Here is a 20,386-nt window from a genome sequence, read left to right as displayed (position 1 = left end):
CACGCACGTGTGTGTATGTCTGTGTGACTGAAAGGGTTTTGAAGAGAAAACACCTAGACTCCTGAGTGCCAAGCACCACTTTCCTTCCCACCCCAAGTTTCTAAATGTCAGGGCAACTTCACAGTCACAGTTCCTAACCAAGAAAGGTTGGTAGACTGAAGTCTGGGCTGATATAGACTTTCAGAGGGACGGGTGTTGGGGACTGAGCCGAGGCCCTATAAGGGATCATGGCAGTCGTCTCCATGTCAGAGGCCCCCTCCGTTCATCTGCAGTGGGAAGGACCACCAGATTTGCAGGCGTCTTGCCTCCAGCAAGATCCAACAGCCTCCAGGAATTTCAGAGGCCTGGAAGTTTGAAAGGGGCACATGCCCGTGAAGCCATGGAGCGTGGTCTGCACTGGAAAGTCGCCGTCCTTACAACAGCAGGGTTGCAAACAGGGCCTGGCTTCAGAGACACGTAGCCTGAGAGCTGTGGCTCCCCATATGGAGGAAGGCGGGGAATGGGTTTGGTGGAGGCAGAGCAGGAAGGGTGTTGTTCCACGCGGGGAGGGGAGGAAGGAGGGGAGCTGCCACTTAATGAGCACTCGCTGCCCGTCAGGTGCTGCCCCAGACACTGCCACTCTCACAGTCACATCAGCTTCACTTTGTTTCTATCTCAGAATGGTCCTGCAAGTGAAGCACGATCTCCGTACCATTGGTCGAGAAACTGAGGCTCCACAAGATGACATGGGTTGCCCAGTGCCATGTGGCGAATAAGAGGCCGAGCACTGTCGTATCTGTGGTGCTCGGACTCTCCTTCTCCCACCTCGCTGCGTTATCACCCGTCCGGGTGGCGTGAGCGGCAGTCCTGGCAACAGGATGGAAAAGAAGGAAATGCCTTCGGACAGGGTTCACTCCAGGGAGCCTCCTTTATGATGCTTAGTGTCCATTAGGGTCACAGGATTTAGAGTCCCACTCAGCTGAAGCATAAATGATCCCATTAACTTCCCTGTCTGAAGTTAAGGAAACATGGAATGGATTTGACCTTGGGGAGACAGATCAATTCCTTAACCACCTTGAGCCTCAGTTTCCTCATTTGTAAACTAAGGTAACAATGTCGACTTCACAGAATCATTATGTGGTGTAAGTGGGCTCACGTGAGAGACACTCAGCGCGCTGCCTGATCTGTAAATGGATGGCCGTTAGAACGCAGCTGGAGTAGGTGCTCGAGGAGGTGGAGATCAAGTTTAACAAGCACCTGCTTAATGCCAGGCCCCAGGTGTCTAGCTCTCCCTCCAGCATGGCGGTTCTGGGGAAGTGGTGGGGGTCTAGGATTGACCATCGTAATGAAGCTCATTTTCTTCGGGAGTCCTGCACACCAGCTCTGTCTGACCATGTCCTTGACACTCATCCACACAGCCTTCCGACACAACGAGTGCCCGGATCCTGGCGTTCCGGTAAACGGCAAACGGTTTGGTGACAGCCTCCAACTGGGCAGCTCTATCTCCTTCCTCTGTGACGAAGGCTTCCTCGGGACGCAGGGCTCAGAGACCATCACTTGCATCCTGAAGGAGGGCAGCGTGGTCTGGAACAGCGCCGTGCTGCGGTGTGAAGGTACGAGCCAGCGGGCTGGGGGCGGTGGCCGTCAGCCAGAGAGGCTGGGGAGAGGGACCGAGTGGCCCCAACCACGGCGGTCCCTTTCTGTATCCATCCTTCCTCTTCTGCCAGGACCCAGGGCCACCCTCTTGCCCTAACACTAAAATATCAGGGGCTTTATAGGACCACTTCGCGTAGGAATTTGAATTGTAATCAGAGATTAAAGTGGAGAAATGCTGGCTCTGAACTGTCAGGCATCAAAAACACCTGTTCTTTCAACTGGGAACTCTCGGTACCGCAGCCATTAGGAGCCTGCCCAGGGGAGCCCCGGCAGCCCGAAGCAGTGTTGGCAGCACTGGGAGTTTTCAAATGTTTCAAGCCGCCTGCCAGTCTTGCCTTCTTCACATGCTAATTCCCCCCAATTCCCTGGGATATCTCCCAGTCTTGGCCTTTGTGCCCTGTTAAATGCTGCCTTGATGTCTTTGTGGTCAGTCCCCAGGAGGCTCAGGGCAGACCAGCTGGAAGAAACACGGCTTGAAGCAAACACAAGGCTTATCATTATGGCCTCTCCTCAGTCCTCCCTTGCCACACAGGACGGGTTTTGATTTACTTTTACACACCTGCCATCTGTTCTACCAAACTACAGACACTTAAAACGCAAATAAAGCTTCTTGAGGGCAGGAATGAGGTGAAATTGGTGTCGCAAACACAGTGCCTGGCACAGAATAGGTGCTCAATAAATATCTGAAGGTGGATGGATAGTGAGTATCCCAAAGGCCGTTTGGGGGCAGTGACGGTGTCCAAGGAGGCAGGGGCTGCGGTTCTCTCGTTTTGGGGGCCAGAAAGCTGCTTCACATCTCACGTGATGGGCAGAGAATGGAGACCTGAGAGGCCTCTCGACTTCCTCGCCCTGCAAAACCAAATCTGAGCGCCCTGGCCACGAGGGGGATGGACGGGAGACTGAAGGGGGCCTGCTTAGAGGAAGCATCACACAGAGCTGACAGGCAGGTGGCTGGGAGAGGAGAGACCACAGAGAACACAGTGCTCATGGCAAGGGGTCCCAGGGGGCTTTCAGGTCAGAGAGGACTGGGCTGGAATCCTGGCGAGTCGCTTTTTCCCCTCTGAGCCTTTGTTTTTTCAGTCAAAAAAAAAAGAAAGAAAAGGAAAAGAGTGGTAATATAATAAGATGTATGTGGAAGGGCAGTCCCTGGCATAAAGCTAGCTGTGCTCTCACTGTTGTGTGAGGTTACGGAATCTTCCTCGGCCTCATATCCCTGCACCTGGCATGGTGTTTGACTCTCGGTAGATGCTCAGCCAGGACTGGTTGATGAATCACTGAATGAATGAATGAATGAATGCCCTTTCACCTAGGATAGAGCCTCCTTAGTGAGAAGCATGTCAATGAAAGGTCTCCAGAGCCCTGACCAGACTGCCTGCCATCACCATCCTGCAACTTACCAGCCAGGTCACCCTGGGCAAGTGACTTAACCTCGTTGTGCCTCAGTTTCCCCATCTGTAAAATGCAGACTGATAATGGGAAGCTCCTTGCAGTGTTGTCGTGGGCATGCACAGTTCTTGGAGCAGTGCCTGGCAGAGAGTTAGTGCTCTCTAAGGGTTGGCTGTTAGCATTAACTTGATTTTAACCATTTCTTTGTTGGACCAATTAGATCAGTGTTGACTCCACTTTGAAGGGATCAAGTGGTGCGTTTCCATCCTTCTGGGTGCCTGCCCCAGCCAGGATGTGAGCAAATTTTAGTCTCTGACTTCCAAGATCCCCACAATGTGGTCCCCTCAACTTCATCTGCCATTTTTCCCCAGTGCAGTCAGCACTTTTGGAAATAGGATAAGCTTTGGAGTTAGAGAAACAACATGAAACTCAGTTTCAGCCCTTCCCAGCTGCGGAACTGATAGGTTTAGGTTAGGTAACTCCCGAGACCTCAGCTCCCGCGTTGGCAATAGGGGATAATCTTGCATATCTGATGGAGCTGTTTGCCGCAGAAACAGGTGACCATGCAAAGTGCCCATGCAGAACCCAGTCTGGAGGGTTGTCAGTCGGTGGTCGTTCACCTTCCTGCAGGCCAGCCCCCTCGTTTTCCCTTGCATGTACCCATCACCTCTGATGTTTTGGGTTTTCCTTGTGTTGGTTCATCCCTCTGACATCTTCCCTGCTGTCTCTAGCCCACCTGATCTCTTCCTTCTCCTAATTCCTGTTGTTCTTCATGGGCCACCTCTGGACCACTCTATTGGACCTTGGTCTTGCCATTATTACACTTTTCTTTACCAGTTCCATGGGCCTTGGTCCTAGCTCCCCACCAAGATTGTGGGCGGTTCCAGGACAGAAGCCCAAATCCCCATTGTCCCTGAGCCTGCAGGGGCTCAGTCCCAAACAAGTCGACCCCACCGAAGAAGCCTCGGGACTTGGTAACTGCAGATTCCTCCTCTCCACTCCCTGCACTCCTGAATCAGGTGCTCCTAGACCAGAGCTCTATCGATGCAGGGAAACACTCAAGACCACGTGAAAGAATTTGACCTTTGTTAATGGATCTTCAAGTGGCTCACTATTTCAGAAGCGAAGTCCTAATTTTAAAATTAAAATGATCTTATTCATTCTGTTGCTGGAGGGGAAAATGCTGTAGGTTTGGGAGCAGTTGGCACCAGAAGTAAGTAAGAGGCAGCCTGTTGGAGACCCTGATGCGGCTCTGGGCAGAGCCTGCTAGGTTTTCTCAAAGTGATGGGCATGTGATGCAGCCTGGTTCGCAGGGACCTGAGGAGCAGCGTATCAGAGAGGCAGAGTGAGAGCCAGATGCCACCCACGGTGGCCAAATGCAGCGTTAAAACCTTAGAGAGAGCTGGGCAACGAACCCCCGGGAACCTGCCCCTCCTTTGGTCACGCGGTGGGAGAGCCTTGCTTTGTAATCAGCATCTTTGTCTTTTCCATTTTTTCTAATTTTGTTTTTGATTAAGTATCTCCACCTTGTGGACAATTAAATGCAGAAGCTAATGGTCTTTTTGAAAATCTTTTAATATATGCTAAGAGCCACTTAGCTTTTGAGAGGCTATAATATGACAAGGGAGAAGATGGCTTCTCCTAAATTTAGAAAGAAGGATGATCATCTGGCAGATCTGGAGCAGGAGGTGACTAACTTTTTCTTAAAGGGCCAGAAAGGAAGTATTTACGACTCTGTGGGCCATAATGTCCTTACTCAACTCTTCTGTCATAATGTGAAAGCAGCCTTAGATGATATAGAAATGAACGGGGCAGATTTGGCTGGGTCTGTGGTCTAGAGATTCAAAATCAGTTTAAAATCGGAAATTTCCAAAGACAGACTCCCAGGTAGTAAAGGCCGCTACCCAAGAGTGCATGGCTATCTCCCTGCTGCCCATGTGCATCTCCTCCTTGTCTCTTTAAAGGAAGAGCAAAATAATCATACCCCACTATGATAAGTGTTTTACAAGTGTGAACTCATTTCAACCTTGCACCAGTCCTAGGAAATATAGATGTAGTTATCACCACTGGGGCCCAGAGAGGTTAAGTCACCTGCCTAGGGTCCTCCCAGCTTTTAAGTGATAGAGCCAGAATTCAAATCCAGGCTCTTGGCCACCCTGGTACTGTATTTTTCTTGAATTATATCACTAGAGAGAATATAACTTTCAACACATTTATGAAAGCCTTAAAAGCATCTACAAATTGAATGAAAAGCAGGTTTTCTACTTTCCACATCCCAGTAGGAAATTAAAACAAAAGGAAACATATTACCATTTGCAAAAGACAAAGAAGACAGGACACTGCATGGAAGCATCAGCAATCGATAGCACGAAGCAAAAGGACAGTGGCAAGACAGACAGACCAGCTATGACAATAAATGTAATTAAACTCCCTATTAAAAGACAAAGACTCTCAAGCTGAGTTTTTAAAAAAATTTCGCTTGCAAGAAATACATGAAAAAAGGAGGTCAATTACCTACAATGAGTGTGTGTTTTCATTTCTTAATTTTTAAAGGAGTATTTGGTAGTTGTAGGAATTTCAAACGTTGCCCAAGTGCAATAAAGTTCAAAGTGAAAATACTCATTTCTCAATCTCACTCCCCAGAGGAAAATGGTTTAACAATTTGGTATAAACACATCCATGTATTTTCTCTATCTGTACACCAAATGTGTTCCCTTTATAAACAGAAAAAACAAGTCCTATATTAAAGAAAGAAAGTCAATTCTCCTCACTCCCATAAAGAAACCTAAGTGAGTGCGAGTTGTAGCTTATTTAAGCCTCCAAGGAAGAATTTTAAGGGTAGTTATTGAGTTTCTAACAATTACTCATTCAACCTTATTGTCACTTTTGTGAGAAAGATATAATTGTCCTTTATACCTAAGAATTCTGAAAACCAGTGAGGTGAATTGACTTGCTCCAAATCACCCAGCTAGTAATAATTGAGCACTTACTATGTGCTAAATACTAGGCCAAGTGCTTTTTTTTTTTTTTTGAGACAGTCTCACTCTTTTTGCCCAGGGTAGAGTGAGTGCCGTGGCGTCAGCCTAGCTCACACCAACCTCACACTCCTGGGCTTAAGCAATCCTTCCGCCTCAGCCTCCCGAGTAGCTGGGACTACAGGCATGCGCCACCGTGCCTGGCTAATTTTTTTTCTATATATTTTTAGTTGTCCGATTAATTTCTTTCTATTTTTAGTAGAGATGGGGTCTTGCTCTTGCTCAGGCTGGTCTCGAACTCCTGAGCTCAAACAATCCGCCCGCTTCGGCCTCCCAGAGTGGTAGGATTACAGGCGTGAGCCACCGCGCCCGGCCACTTTTTTATTGATTTGTGGGGTACATGTGCTTATTGGATATCTTGCATAGTGGTGAGGTCTGGGGTCTTTGTGTAACTCTCATCCAATTAGTGTACATAGTACCCACACCCATCTTCTGCCCTTCTGAGTCCCCAATGCTTATTATTCCCCTCTGTGTCTATGTGTCCTCATTATTTAGCTCCCACTTATAAGTGAGAACATACAGTGTTGACTTCCTGAGTTATTTTACTTAAGATAACAGCCTCTAGTTCCATCCATGTTGCTGCAAAAGACATGATTTCATTCTTTTTATGGCTGAGTAGTATTCCACAGTGTGTGTGTGTGTGTGTGTGTGTGTGTGTGTACATATATACCACATTTTCTGAAATTTATCCAATCATCCATTGATGGACACTTAGATTGGTTCCATATCTTTGCTATTGTGAATACTACTGTGATAAACATGTGAGTACAGGTATCTTTTTGATATAATGACTTTTCTTTCTTTGAGTAGATGCCCAGCAGTGGAATTTCTAGATCTAACGGTAGATCTATTTTTAGCCCTTTGAGGAATCTCCATACTGTTTTCCATAGAGGTTGAACTAATTTACATTCCCACCAACAGTGTATAAGTGTTCCCTTTTCTCCACATCCTTGCCAACATCTATTGTTTTTTTGACTTTTTCCTTTTTAATTGGAGTAAGATGGTATCTCTTTGTGGTTTTAATTTGCATTTCCCTGATGATTAGTGATGTTGAGCATGTTTTCATGTTTTTTGGCCATTTGTATGTCTTCTTTTGAAAAATGTCTGTTCATGTCCTTTGCCCATTTTTTAATGAGGTTATTTGGTTTTTTTTCTTGTTCAGTTTGAGTTCCTTGGAGATTCTGGATATTAGTCCTTTGTCAGATGCATAGTTTGTAAATATTTCCCCATTCTGTAGATCATCTGTTTACTCTGTTGATTATTTCTTTTGCTGTGCTGAAGCTTTTTAGTTTAAACTTCTGCCAAGTGCTTTACATACATCGTCCTGCTGAATCCTCATGACAACCGTATGAAGTAGGTACTGTCATCCTCATTTCGCAGATGAGGATGCTGAAGCTCAGAGGGTTAAGTAACTTGCTCAAGACCACGGCTAAGTGAATGACAGAGTCAGGGTTCAAATCCAGATATTCTGATTCCAGAACCATCACTGTTAACTACCAAATGAGATCTGTCTGAGACCAAAGTTCATTCTTCTTTCATCCTACCACAAAATGGGGGAGGACAAATTGTTGGGGGGGAGCAGGTGGGCAGTGGGGAGGCAGGGTTGGAGCCAGTAAGAGGCCACCCCAGCTGCAGAGTCACGCAGAGTCACTCTGTCAGAGGAGAGGATGTTCACTACTTCTGGCCATTCACGCTGGACAGCTAGTCAACTAAACCCCTTTAAAGGCAGCCCACATGCTGTTGCAGAAGCAGTGGGCAGGGTGGGCATTCCCAGGCCCACCATAGTGGTTAGAAATGCAGGCTTTGGAGCCGGTCTGCCTAGATTTCAATCCTGGCTCTACCACTTCCTAGTGTGTGTCCCTGTCCAGTCATCTAGCTCCTTGTGGCTCAGCTATGTTTCCTCAGCTATGAAATAAGACCTGTACCCACCTTATAGGTGGTTGTGAAGAGCAATGTACAGGTAAAGGAGAAGCACACAGAAAGCACCATGTCTGCCATATTGCAAGGCCGGTGAGTATTCGTTCTTCGCGTTGTCCCACCTTGTCACCATTCCCAGTTTCCTCTTGCCTTGCACACCTTGAGCATCAGGGGTCAGGACAGGCGGCTCCTCCCTCCTGGGGGACACCAAGCCCTCAGGAGAAGCTCGGAGTATTAGTCGGCCTGGGCTCACATAGCAAAATACCACAGACTGGGGGGCTTAAACAGTAGAAATTCATTTTCTCACAGTTCTGGAGACTGAAAGTCCAAGATCAAGGTGTTGGCAGGTTTGGTTTCTCCTGAGGCCTCTCTCCGTGGCTTGCAGGTACCCGCTTTCTCTGTGTGTTCTCACGTGGCCTTTTTCTCTGTGCACATGCACCCCTGGTGTCTCTTCCTCTTCTAGTAAGGACGCCGGTCCCACTGGGTTGGGGATCCACCCTGCCACTCTTTTAACCTCGTTTACCTCCTTCAAGGCTGTCTTTAGCTATAGGCACACTGGTGGTTTGGGGTTCTACCTATGAATTTGGGGGAGACAGAATTCAGTCTGTAACACCTAGCATAGACCTTTCGATCAATACTTAATTCCTTCCACAAACATTTATTGAACACATACTATATGTGCCAGGCACTGGGTTAGCCACGGGGTATCTCTTGTGTCTTATTGCTAAACTTTTCTCCTTATTCAAGGCAGGACCCTCCCTTCTCTTCCTTTCTTTTCTGTGTGTGTGTGTGTGAGTGTGTGTGCACACAAGCATGTGTTTTCCCTTTTTGCCCTAATATTTTTTGAATGGAAAATTTCAGATCTCTACCAAAACAGAGAGAATAGTATAATAAACCGCCATGTACCCATCACTCAGCTTTAACAACTATAAACTCAGGGTCTATTTTGTTTTCATTCATACCCCACCCATTCCAACACCCTGCTCGCTCTGGGATTGTTTTGAAGCAAATTTCAGGCAAAATACTTCAGCCATAACATCTTAGTATGTATCTCTAATAGATAAAAAGAACTCTGAAACATACCCACAATACTACTATCTTTGAAAATTAAAAAAATGTTTGCTTAATACAATCAGATTTCCATGACTGGCTAATATTTTCTTTTATAGTATTTTTTTTAATCAGAATTCTAGTTAGGTTCATGCGTTACAATTGGCTGATATGTCTCAAGTCTTTTTTAATTTATAGCTGTCTACCCTACCCCTTGTGATTTTTTTTTTTTTGTTGAAGAAGTTGGGTCACTTATCCCGAGATAAATGAGAATTATTCAGAATGAGGAGTCTTCTGCATTCTGAATTTTGCCAGTTGCTTCCTTGGGAGGTTATTTAAATGATTCTGTCTCTCTTATACTTCCTTTAATTGGCAGTAAGACTTAGAAACTTAATCAGATTCAGATTCCACTTTTTAGCCATAATATTTTATAGACAGGGCTCTGTGTCTACATCAGAAGCACAAAATGCTTGGTTGCCTCTCTTTGGGGTTGTTAGGAAGCATTGATGATCATAGCCTAAGAATTGCAAAATGGTAACGCTCTATCATTTATTTTTCTTTTGTAGGCTAGAATACTGTGCTTAAAGAAAACTTGTCCTCATCAACTATTTGGTTACTCTGAGATATAATACCTAAAGGAAAGGACAAGATATATCATTATTTTTCTTTATTTGTCAGTTTTTCCATTAATGAATTGATTCCCTAATATCTTCTAAAGTTGAACATTTTTAAACATCATTACAGTCCAATGGATTTAAACATATTTTATGTATTTAAATCCCTTGCAATTATTATTCTAATGGATGCTCAAGTTGTCCATTGGCTAGTGGGAGCCCTTTGAAGTTGGCCTAGCCTCGTCTTGCACATTTTCTGTCCCTGACCTAGAAACAATTGTTTCTCCAAGGAGCCCTGGTTCCTTTTAGTGGAAGTTGATATTTAGAATCTGTACACTAGGGGTGCTTATTCCTATTGAGTTGGTCCTTGCTTCTAAGCCTTTTCAATGAACACAACCAGGAAATACTTTGTAAAAGAAAATTCATCATGTGTTCATTTCATTTTGGGTATAAAAACACTTTTCCTTTTTTACTTAACTTACTTGATTTCATATCTGCATCTCCTTTCACTCTTGCTGAAAATCCCAGTTCCCAATATCACCAGCATAATTTCCCATCTCATAAAACGTACCCAAGATCTCAGAATAGTAATACCAATATGACCAACAACATGTGATTACTAAGAACAGTTTACGACTGGGGGGTGTGTGTGTGGTTTTTTCCCAGTTCTTTTTGTCCTTATATCCTACTAAGGATGGGCTATCAACTTACTGTTTTAAAATTTCTTTAACTAGTTTCTTCATCTGTGACTATGCCACCACTTGATATAGTATTGTGTTCATTTATTTCACTGTTTTTTTGAGTTTTTAGATATTGCTTATCAAATTTAACCTTTCCTTTTAATTCTATAAAATATTTATATAGTTCCAAAATTAAATCTATAAAAGAAGGTATATTCTGAGAAAGTTTAGCTTCTGTCCGTATCCTGTCTACCCTGTTCCCACTCTCCTTCATGGGTAATCTTTTTGGTTTTTGGTTTACCCTTTCATTGATTGTTAATACGGATGAGTATGTGTGTATGTCCCCTAGCCCTTTCTTAGATAAATAGAATTGGATTATACCCACTATTCTCTACCTTGCTTTTATTCGATTAATAGTATATTCTGGGCACCACTGCATGACACTATATAGAATATTCCTCATTCTTGTTGTATAGCTGCATAAATAGTCCATTTTGCTGATTACCCCAGCTTATCCTGTCAGATCCCAGTTGATGAACATTTGGGCTGTTTCCATTCTTTTGCTATTACAACAGTACTACCTTATATAGCCTTGTGCATGTATACGTCTTTTCATATTTTTTCCATTTTTTCATATTTTTGTATCTTTGGAATAGAGTTCTAGATCTAGAATTGCTGGGTCAGAGAGTAAAGGCATATGAATTTTGCAGGGTGTTGGAAAATTCCTCCCCACAGAGGTGGTGCCATTTTGCACTTTCCCCAGCAAGGTACTAGAATTCCTGGTTTCTCACAGCCACGTGTGTCGTTCAGCTTTGGGTTTTGCCTAGCTGATGGATGAGAAATAATGTCTCATTGTAGTTTTAATACATATTTTTCTCTTTAAGAGTGAGATTGAACATCTTTTCAAATGTTGAAAAGACTCTGCCTTTAGGAATCCTCCCCCACCAACATCCGCGCCAGGCAACTACTACTCCAGCATATGAAGGTGAACAACAGAGAGAGAGAGAAGGGCTGAATGAACAGAGAGGTCATTTGACAATCACGTGAGCAAGAGAAGAGATTAACTAGGCAAAGCGATGAAACAATAGAGCAGAGAAGGAAAACAAAATGGTGACACCGAGAGGAAGGCATTGAGTTTCTCTCCCTGGAGATTGTAGCTGGGGTTTTGTTGATGCATGTGCACAGATGAGAGTAGCCTACGCAGGCAGCAGTGATGTGTGACCTGTGGCTCCCTGGAAAGTAAGCGAAGAACTCACAGTCCAGCAACCAGAGAGGCTGGGCCTGAGCTGAACTGGAGCCAAGAAAGAGCCCCTCCTCGCTGCTCGCTCCACTGGGATGGAGCAACAGGCACTCCCATCCCCACCCCCAAGGTCTCATATGCCCGCTGGAGAGAGAGAGGATAGCGTCAGTGGTTGCAGTGAGATGGATGGGTGGGTTTTGAAAATGGGGGTTACCGAGGAAGTGACAATACACATATGCAATTTACTCTCTCCATGTTTCATATAGGCACTATGTAATTATTTAGTTTCTCTAAGCCTCAATTTACTGAAAATGGGGTAATAATCCCCGCCTATAAAATGAGGATAATAATAACATGTGCCTCTTAGTGTTGCAATTATCACAAGGATAATCCACATTAAGCCCTGACATGTAGTAAGCTCTTGAAACACATGAGCTCATTACTGCCAGCTGTGGTTGTTGTACTGTTAGGTGCTGCGGGGGGATTTAGAGATACAAGTCTTGAGGTTAAATCTCAGCTCTAACTTCATTAGCTCTGTGCCCATGATCTAGTTCCTTAACCTACTTGGCCTTAGTTTTCTCCTCTATAAAGTGGGGATAATAACTTTATAAATGCGTGCATTTAGATGAGATAATACATATAAAGCAATTAGCAGAGTAGGTCATCAGTATGAGTTGACTGCTACTACCGTTATTAGTATTATCTTGTTAAACTTCCTAATACGATTTTCTATTAAAAATGCTTGACAACTATTTTAGATAATTCCAGAAGGTTATAGAATTAAGAGAAGAAGGGTGGGCTCCATTTGGCTATAGTTTATGAAACTGATCACCTGTGGAAATCTACAAACTTTGCAGAGAGAGAAGTGCTAGATAGCTCTTTATTCCCTCCCCAGTTTTACTCAGGGCAGTTTGGGCATCTGGTATTTCTACAGTAAGAGGGTCCAAAGGAAGCAGAGGTTGGTTCCTTTAAAACAGGGAGGCTGCTTAGCTTAAGATCTCTGAGTTTGTGCAATCTCGCCTGGGAAAATCCAGGCTCTGTGACTCGCTAACCCAGGGCTGGTTACTTAACCTCCATCAGCCTCAGCTTTCTTGGGAAGTAATAACAGCACCAACCCCACAGGGCTTTCTGTCCTGTGCTTAGTGAATACGACTGTGTATGTGGAGTCAGCTCTCCGTCAAGGGCGGTGGTGACAACAGTGGCAGCAGCACTGTGGTGGGTGTCATCATCCCATCATTAGCCTTGGGAAGTATCTTCTTCAGGGTGGGCTGGGCTAGACTGTGTTAACAAACACCCCCAAACCCCAGTGGCCTGAAGACAGGACTTAGTATCTCACAAAGACCACTGAGGCTGCATGGTTAGCAGAAGTCATCAGGGTGTCTGCTCCTCAGAGTCACCCAAAGGCCCCAGCCGATGGGATGGGACTTCCATCTGGACACTTGCTTTCACAGTCACCGAGGCAGGAAAGGGAAACTTTGCAAATCATGCACTGGCTCCTAAAGTTTCTGCATGAACACAACATGCTTCACTTCGGCTCTCACTTTATTGGTCAGAGCAATTACACAACCTTGTATAAGTTCCCAAGGGGGGGACAATGAATTGTGCCCTGGAGGAGGAATAGCTCTAACAGCCAGCCCAGGGGCCAAAGGTCTGGCTGCAGGAAGAGGCAGGGGTGGTGGGGAAGACACAGCAGAGAATGGGGACGCCCAGGTGGGATGCTGGGGTGTGTGGGCAGAGGGAGAGCAAGGGCCTGAGATAACAGGCTTGGCAAGACCAGAGACTGCCAGCAGCTGTGCCTAGACCACCCAGTGTCTTGTGGCGTTACCTGCCAGGGACTGTGTTCATTCACCCTGGCATTCATTCATTTATTCATCCAACCGATAATCATTGAGGAACGACTGCCTGCCAAGCGCTATGCTAAATGCTGGGGATACTGAGTTGTGTAAGACGAGTAAGACAGTCCGTGCCCTCCCAGAGCTCACAGTGGAGCAGGCAGTGTCATGGCCTTGAGCTGAGCGTGGGGGTCCCGACCACTCTCCAGTGCTGGAGGGAGCGAGGAGGTGGGCTGGGTTCATGCCTCTGCCTCGGGCCCGACAATTGATTGAGAAACAAAGAAAAAACCAGTGTGACCCAAATATTAGCTATACTTTGGCCCTTCTAGAATGACAAAGGTACTTTGCTTAAAGGATTCTTTTCGTTTCTCCCCTCTGGCTTCTAATAAAACTCCACATGATATAACTGGACATATCCATAAAAATCCCAGTAGACAAAACTCACAGTTTATAGTTTATATAATTTTCCATAAAAACAAAAACAATACTTGTTGGCTGATACATTTTATAGTGAGGTTTTTTGTTTGCTCATTATTTCCCCCCAAGAAAGCTGCTTCTCTCCCTTCTGTCCTCCCAGCTCCCTGCGGCGGGCACCTGACTTCACCCAGTGGCACCATCCTCTCCCCGGGCTGGCCCGGCTTCTACAAGGATGCCTTGAGCTGTGCCTGGGTGATCGAAGCCCAGCCTGGCTACCCCATCAAAATCACCTTCGACAGGTGCTTATAACCACAGCCTTGGGGGAGGGGGGGAGGGAGTGATTTCCATGGATCTGTGTGGGAGGGAATCTGCAATGGGTGGGGAGGACCAGCACTGATGCTGAATTGTCAGGAAGGTCACAGAACACTGGACTCGTCTGCCCTGAGTGGGTAGGCTTCCCTGGCTCTGCCCATCAGCTTGGTTGGCGCTGTTTAGGGGATTATGGCAGGAGGGGTGAAGCGAAGGCTGGGGTATCATTTGCAGTGTCAGAGCCCCGACACCACCCCTGCCATCCCCCAAGAAGGGATTGTGGACAGACAGATACCATCAGATGCTAAAGCGCAGCATCAGCATCTGAGGGGCATTGGCCTGGAAATTCCTAACACAGGAAGCAGCCTCCCTGACCTTGGGCCCAAACCCTGCTCACATGCCCCACTTCTAGCGCCCACTCTGGTTGTGCCCCTCGGGTGGAGAAAGTAGCCACCCAGATAAGAACACGGACTCCTTCCAGACAAAAGTGTTCACGGCCTGGAATAGCAGTCCACAAACTTTTCTGTGAAGAGCCAGATGGTAAATATTTTAGATTTTGTGGGCCACTTGCCCACTTGCAGATCTCTGATGCATATTCTTCTGTGCTTTTTGTTTTTAATGTCTCTTTACAAATGTAAAAACCATTCTCTGCGCTCCAGGCTGTAGACCAGATTTGGCCCTGGGGCTTTGGTTTGTTGACCTCCAGCCTAGAACATTCTGACCCCAAGAGAAGAGTCACTGTGCCTCTAGGTCATAAGAGGGGTCCTGGCCCAGGCCACAGAGAGGATGAGAGAGCTGCTCCCCGCAGTGAAGGAGGAGCGGGAGTGTCGAACAGAGTAGGAAAGGTCCTTCCGCATCGCCAGGGAATGTGCGCGATTATATTGAAGATCCCAGCAGGCCAAAATCTGGCTGGTTGTTCTGAAGCCCTGGGTCAGGCAGGGCTTTTGTTATTTGCACATTAATAAGCCTTCAGTTTCTCAAGAAATCTTCATCTCCATCATTCGGCAGATTTAAAACCGAGGTCAACTATGACACCCTGGAAGTACGAGATGGGCGGACGTACTCAGCGCCCTTGATCGGGGTTTACCATGGGACCCAGGTCCCCCAGTTCCTCATCAGCACCAGCAACTACCTCTACCTCCTCTTCTCCACAGACAAGAGTCACTCGGACATCGGCTTCCAGCTCCGCTATGAGAGTGAGTCTCCATGGCTGGGCGCAGGGAGAGGGTGAAATGTCTGGGGACTATTGCTCCACCGTAGGCCCCAGCTTGGCCCCATCCCCATGGCACTCTCAGTTAGGCTGTGCCCTGGGGAAGGCGCTCCCCGACTCTCAGCATCCCTCAGGGGGCATGAGAGTTTAGAGTCGTTCATGACCTTCACACCGGGTCCGTGTGTGCAGACCTCATGGCCTGTTCTGTGTACAGCTCATTGGGTGCCACTCTGCTGGGCACTCAGGGACAGATGATTTGATGGACCATGAAGCTGAAGCGAGCTGGCATCTCCGCACACACTCACCCTCCCTCATCACCTTCCGCATTCATCCCCCTGTTTAAAGGATCCGTGTCACTTCGGTGCTTTTTAGACCCATATAGAAAGTTAGGGTTGAGAGCACCATGGGGACAGGGTCATTTCCTTACTCATATCTGTATCCCTAAGCCTCAGCTCAGCGCCTAAACCACAGTGGACACCCAACTATTTATTGAACGAACAGACGCATGAACAAATGATTGAGCCAGCTTGTTTTCTCTGGGGCATAGGTCTTTAGACACCCTCTCAGCAGACACTGACAGCCACGTTGCTTGAGTTGGTAATTAGCAACTTCTGCCTTTTATTAATCAGGGCTTTCTTCTCCCTCTTTGCGAGGCAGCTGGGGTCCCTGTGTGGTGACAGTGAGCTGTCTATTCCAGCTGTGGCCTCTCTCTTCCAGCTATAACACTGCAGTCAGACCACTGTCTGGACCCAGGGATCCCCGTAAATGGGCAGCGTCATGGGAATGACTTCTACGTGGGCGCTCTGGTGACCTTCAGTTGCGACTCGGGCTACACGTTAAGTGACGGGGAGCCCCTGGAGTGTGAGCCCAACTTCCAGTGGAGCCGGGCCCTGCCCAGCTGCGAAGGTGAGGCGCACCATAGGGGGCGCTGACGTAGCAGATCCCTTTCCCGCCATGAAAAACCAGGAGCTCAAAGGGCCACTGACTCCGCCACCCCATCAGTGAGGGCAGGGGTTTCGAGAGGAGATGGGGGACGGGGTCCCAGGGGGATCATGGGGTGAGCTCCCTGAGCCACTACAATCTTTCACTGCCCTCTTTGCTCCTTCTATAGCTCTCTGTGGTGGCTTCATTCAAGGCTCCAGCGGGACCATCTTATCGCCAGGGTTCCCTGACTTCTACCCCAACAACTTGAACTGCACCTGGATTATTGAAACATCACATGGCAAGGGTGAGTGTTGAGGTCTATAGCAGGTATTGGGGTGTGAAACGGTCAGGGCCCAAGTTCCCCAGGTCAAGGCAACCTCATTGGATATCTCCCTATATAGTGACGTCTGGGCTTAGTCTGAATTTTTCTCACCACCACCAACAAAAAAAACTTCCAGAACTTTCCCATCTCTTTGAATCACAGAACTCACTCAATAAATATTATTGAGAATCTAAAATCTCCATGCTAGAAGAGATCTTAGAAGTTACCAGCTATCAAATCTCACTCAGTGCAGGAATCTGCTCTAAATCACACCATACAAGATGGTAACACACCCTCCCCCTAAACACCCCCTGTGCTGGGAGGTCACCAGCCTGTTCAACAAATCTATCAGTTTTTGATATATGCTGTCTATCAGGTATATCTGAAACCTGTCTCCTTGTCTTGTGTCCTGGAGAAACATCAGATACCTCTCTGCTCCCTCCTCCTTATCCACCCTTCGAATACTGAACACAGTGGTCCCTTCTTGCATAAATCAACTCCTCTGATGCCATGTGTTCATATTCCTCGCCAGCCTACACAGTCCAAGTTCAGAGTAATAGTGCTGGTTACAAATAAAAATTAGTTGATATACTCTTTATTCAACAAATACTTATTAAATGCCACCTAAGTGGCAGATACGGGGCTGGGGATCAGCAGTAACCAGGCAGATATGGCCTCTACCCTCAGAAGCTTATTCCAAAGTTCATCTAGAGTTGTGGCTCTTGCATTTTGGAAAATACACTAACACTTAGGCCCCACCCTAGAGGTTTTGATTTTCTGTGTTGGAGGTGGAAACCAGGCATCTCTGTTTTCAGAACGCTTTGCCAGTAATTTTGATGCATGCCTTTTGTTAAGAAGCTCTGATCTAGAAGAATTAACCTGTAGAAGAGCCAAGAAAAAATTGTGATGGAAAAACATTGACCCCACTATAATTAAAGAAATTCAATTTCAACCAGTAATGAAATACCACTTCGCTTTTCAAGTCATCAAAGAAAATGCTAACAGTCTAGGGGAGAGTGTGGACACATGAATACTATTCCCTGCTGACATTGTCTGAAACGGTTCAAATTTTCCAGATGGTTTGGTGAGATGAACAAAAAGCCTTAAAAGTATACTGTAAGGGACTTGAGTATCTACAGATTGTGGCAGCTTGGGGGGTCCTGGAACCAATCCCCCACAGACACAGAGGGCAACTGTACATGCCTTTGAACCCAGCAATGCCACTTACTGGAATTTATCTGAAGAAAATAAGTAAAACTGTACGTCGAGGTTTAGCTGCAAGGATGTCCCCTAAGGCATTATTTATTATACTGAAAAATTAGGAACTATTCAAATGTCCATCAATAAGGAAATGTTAAATGAACATATGTTACAGCCATAGAATAAAATACTAGGCAGCTACTAAAAGGAATAATATGAAAGAATATTTAAAGACCTAGAGAGGTGGTTGCAATACATCGTTAAGTAAAAAAGGAAGTTTGCTAAAAGAATATTTTTAGTTTATAAGACATCTTTGTATGCATAGAAAACAGCCTGAAAAAGAGATACCTCAAGCTGTTGTTTCTAGTTGTCTCTTATTTTCCTCTTTTGGCTTTCTTCTAATTTTGAGCAATAAACATATATTACATGTAAAATATACTATTTGTATGCAAAAGAAAATTTGAAAGAAAAATCATTTATAGTCCCACCACATGTACTTACGTGCTATAGTTTGGCCTTTACCGGGCCTGCCCAAGCCAGAGCTAGGGTGGCCCGGAGCTTCTTGGGGCAGGGCAGGACTCTCCTGGCAGTCAAGGTGAGGCCTGGGGTTGTCCCCATCCTCCCACAGTATTGTTCCTAAGGAGGGAACGGATAGGGACAGTGCCCTTGTTCATCCTGCAGAGCCGTTTCCACCCAGCATGGTCAGAGGAGGCTGTTAGAGGAGCCGGAAGCTACCCTGTGGCATCCAGAGGGGTAGAAGGGCAGCCCTCATGAACCCTAGGGGGACACGGCAGTGGTCATGGTTTCCTCTGTGTCTGGGCATCTGTGACTCTAGAGGTGTATGTTCCTCTATGCATTGCTATGTGTGTCTTTGCCTAGAAGTCAGTGCAGCTCATCAACTATTTAACAAATGCTTATTTGATACTTGCACTACTCAAGTTGCTAGGAAAACACAGCTGAGCAAGCCACTCTGCCGTTGCCTGCCTTCAGGAAGTTCATGGTCTAGTGGTAGAGGCAGGTAGCCTGCATGGAGATGTCAGGATAGCATGGCCCGTGTGTGGTAGAGCACATAGAGGTGGGGAAGCATCCAGAGCCCATCTGGGGGTCAGGAAGGTGTCCTGGAGTTGAGACTTAAGCTAGCCTTCAAGGACGACCGGGAACTAGCTGGGATGAAGGTGGCTCTGCAGGGAATCAACAAGATGTCATGGATGGATGGCCAGATCACTTCTCCCTTCGAGACATTTAAAGGTGTCACCTAACCCGTAGCATAGAGCCCCACATTGTAAAACAGCTGGCACAGCCCTGTGGGCTTTGCCTACCTCCCTTAGCCTCATTCCAAGCCCTTTTCACTTCCTAGAGCTAGCTGGGTTTTCTCTCTCCTCTAGAGCTTTGCACGTTTGTACAATATTCTTCTCTCTGGAACGCTTCCACTCCCCAAGCAAGGAGAATGGGAATCTCTACCACTGCCCCTGCTTAGCCCACCCTTCATCCTTCTGGGTTTACATCCCCCTCATGAGCTTTCCCTGACCCTGTACCCAGCCCTGCATCTGGGCTGGCTTCCCTCCCGTGGGCTCCCACAGCCTCCTGTACTTCCTCAATTTCAGACTCTACCCCACCATACAGAACTTGCATTCTCATCATCTGTCTCTCCAGCAGACTATGAGCTCTTTGAGAGATGGGTCTACCTTGTTTCCTGCAGTTTCCCCAGCTTCTGGCTCTATGCCTGGCAATAAGGAACTCGAGAAGTATTTGGTGATATGAATTGAATTGAACTGAGCCCAGACCCTTCTCCAGAGGGCATTCCTCGGTCTCTGTTTATAAAAGTATCTCGAGCTAACAGACCTATTAAGCCACTGACTTTGCTCCCTAACAGGGAGCACAGCTCAGGAAACTCAAACCTTTGGGAAATTCAGAATAGTTCAACTTGCCCCATGTCCAGCCCAAGGGAACAGCAAATTCAGGAGTCCCGAGAATGTGCCCTTGCTGAGACCCCAGAACTGGCTTATTTCAACCCACAAGGCTGCCTGGGAATTAGATGAGCTGAGCAAAGAGAACACCTACTGTTGCACACCTACTGTGTGCCAGGCACTGTGCTGGGTGCTTTGCATATGCTATCCCAACTAGTCTCCGCTTTATGGATTAGCTGTCTCCTGTGAGGGGGATATTACCATCTACAAACGATAGCTGAGGCCCTAGAACTCAGGAGGGGCTAAGCAACCTTGGCCAAGACCCTTGAGCTAGTAGACAGCCTTTCAATGCAGGTCTGCCTTCCTCCCGAGCCCAGGCCTTTCCCGCTGCCCTGCTCATTCTGCCCCAGCCTGGCGTGGATGTCGTCCATAGGATCCTGCACGGTTCACTCCGGGGAAGTATCCATGCGTGTGCATCTGTCACATAAAATCTGGATTCAAACTCCAACATGGGGCATCTCTATTTTTGTGACAAATCTTCGTTCTGTCACAATGGCCCAAAAAGCCCCAAGCAATCAGCACAGCTGGAAAACCCAGGGGTTTCATCTCAGTTGTTTGCTCATCCTCAGAATCCTAGCCAAATGTTTACTCCTTGGAGGGGCCGTATTTGCATGCTAGGAGAACGGAATGCAGAACGTGGTGCTTAAT

The 20,386-nt window shown here is 46.5% G+C and overlaps 1 protein-coding gene across 1 annotated transcript in view; it reads left to right on the top strand.

Moving 5' to 3' along the window:
• Positions 1-20,386, top strand: part of CSMD2 (CUB and Sushi multiple domains 2) — a 587,354-nt gene that overhangs the window by 371,179 nt on the left and 195,789 nt on the right. Inside the window, exons 15-19 of the mRNA XM_012642214.1 lie at positions 1,398-1,592; positions 13,967-14,105; positions 15,124-15,311; positions 16,043-16,231; positions 16,437-16,553. Of these exons, the coding sequence (XP_012497668.1) occupies positions 1,398-1,592; positions 13,967-14,105; positions 15,124-15,311; positions 16,043-16,231; positions 16,437-16,553 (828 nt within the window). The remainder of the gene's footprint in view (positions 1-1,397; positions 1,593-13,966; positions 14,106-15,123; positions 15,312-16,042; positions 16,232-16,436; positions 16,554-20,386) is intronic.

This window comes from Propithecus coquereli, unplaced genomic scaffold (assembly GCF_000956105.1).
Source record: "Propithecus coquereli isolate 6110/MARCELLA unplaced genomic scaffold, Pcoq_1.0 Scaffold178, whole genome shotgun sequence".
NCBI classification, from domain to species: Eukaryota; Metazoa; Chordata; class Mammalia; order Primates; family Indriidae; genus Propithecus; species Propithecus coquereli.
The sequence above is the reverse complement of the archived record's forward strand: the minus strand, read 5'-3'. Positions and strand labels throughout refer to the sequence as shown.